Raw genomic sequence first — 1,909 nt, forward strand, 5'->3', positions numbered from 1 at the left:
AATAAATGCAGCCTTGATGAGCAGAAGAGACTTCTTTAAAAACATTTCAAGTCTTACTGATCCCAACTTTTGACCGGTAGTGTACATAAAGATGCATAAAAGCCTGATGGTGACAGATTTCACAGATGTGATTTTTTTTTTTTTTTTTTTTCTCTTTTGTCATTGTATTTTAAAGGATATTAAAATAGAAATCATTATTTTATATTATAATAACATTTTGCAAGATTACTGTTTTTTTTTTTCTGTATTTTTGATCAAATAAATGCAGCCTTGATGAGCAGAAGAGACTTCTTTAAAAACATTTCAAGTCTTACTGATCCCAACTTTTGACCGGTAGTGTACATAAAGATGCATAAAAGCCTGATGGTGACAGATTTCACAGATGTGATTTTTTTTTTTTTTTTTTTCAGCTTAGCTGTGGTTGTAGAAGATGCGTCGTCTTCCTGCTGTGTCACAGTGAAAGTCCACCCTCACGTGACCGTCGCTTCTCTGAAGCAGCAGGTAGGAAAGATCAAAGCACGTCTTGAAGTCAGATCTGATGTGTTGGATTGATCTGATGGTGTGTTTGTCTCTTGCAGATGTTTGTTGAGTATGGTTTCCACCCCAGGGTGCAGCGCTGGGTCATCGCTCAGTGTCTGTGCTCTGACGGACGGTCTCTAGCGTCGTATGGCATCTACAGGGACGGCGACACTGCGTTTCTCTATCTCTTGTCTGCTCGTCACGCCTGCCTCAGTCGCCAGCAGCAGCAGGAGAACGGTGTGTCGATGCCGACTGCAATAGCGCCGCTGAACACCTCGCTCGGCCCCACACCGGCCCCCAGCGGCCCCGGCAGCCACGACTGGAGAGGCTACAGCACCTTACCTTCCCGCCTTAGCCACAGCAGCACAGGTCCGCTCAGGTCACTCACAGCTGTTTGGCACGGTCCAAAAATGCTTGCTCTAGCGGCCGAAGATGAGTGAATAGAGGATGTTTTACTTGTATAAAAAAATGCAACATTACATTTTTTCCCTTACGACAGTGGAATTATTTAAGTGTCTTTCCTGGTATATTCAGGTCATTGTGTCACTCACAGTATCATTACAAGCCAGTCTCTGTCTCTCGTTAAATCAGGCTTCTTTTTATACTAGTACTTATGCTACTGTGCAAATGTGTGAGATGTTTCTGAAAGAGTCTCTTCTGCTCATCAAGGCTGCATTTATTTGATCAAAAATGCAGTAAAAATTGTGAAATATTATTACTATTTAAAATATCTGTTTTCTATGTGAATATATTGTAAACCGTAATTTATTTAAATGATCAAAGTTGAATTTTCAGCGTCTTCAGTGTCACATGATCTTCAGAAATCATTCTAATATGATTTGCTGCTCGAGAAACATTTCTGATTATTATCAGTGTTGGAAACAGTTATATTCTTGTGGAAACTGATATATTTTGTTTTTCAGGATTCACAGATGAATAAAAAATTCAAAAGAGCAGCATTTATTTGAAATCAAAATCCTTTGTAACATTATGAACGTCTTTACTGTCACTTTGATCAATTTAATGCAGCCTTGTGGAATAAAATACATTTCTTTAAACAAAAACAAAATATATTGACCCCAGCTTCTGAACGGTAGTGTGTGAATGTTCCAGTTCCTCTTTCTGTTTTCATCATCATTATCACACTCCTATTCTACTGCTGATGGACTTCACAGAGAGAGCAGTCTGTACGTTATTGTGTATGAATGAGTAACTGGAGGGAGTGCAGAACAAACTCCAGGACTGATCATTTGATCCAAACCAACACTCATTACCCGATCCCTTCCTGCTGATGCTCTTATATGACACTGATGTACGCACACATCCACTCCACTCAATCTCCCAGTAACAGCGTCCACACACCCTCTCTCTACACAGCACCTGAGCAAAA

The 1,909-nt window shown here is 40.1% G+C and overlaps 1 protein-coding gene across 1 annotated transcript in view; it reads left to right on the forward strand.

Annotated features, from left to right (window-relative positions):
- LOC107662525 (ranBP-type and C3HC4-type zinc finger-containing protein 1-like) overlaps positions 1 to 1,143 on the forward strand; it is a 5,316-nt gene extending 4,173 nt beyond the window's left edge. Inside the window, exons 5-6 of the mRNA XM_016452586.1 lie at positions 411 to 501; positions 579 to 1,143. Coding sequence (XP_016308072.1) covers positions 411 to 501; positions 579 to 959 — 472 coding nt within the window. The 3' untranslated portion in view covers positions 960 to 1,143. The remainder of the gene's footprint in view (positions 1 to 410; positions 502 to 578) is intronic.
- Positions 1,144 to 1,909: the final 766 nt, after the last annotated feature.

The sequence above is a fragment of the Sinocyclocheilus anshuiensis genome, unplaced genomic scaffold (genome assembly GCF_001515605.1).
Source record: "Sinocyclocheilus anshuiensis isolate Anshui unplaced genomic scaffold, SAMN03320099.WGS_v1.1 scaffold1152, whole genome shotgun sequence".
NCBI lineage: Eukaryota > Metazoa > Chordata > Actinopteri > Cypriniformes > Cyprinidae > Sinocyclocheilus > Sinocyclocheilus anshuiensis.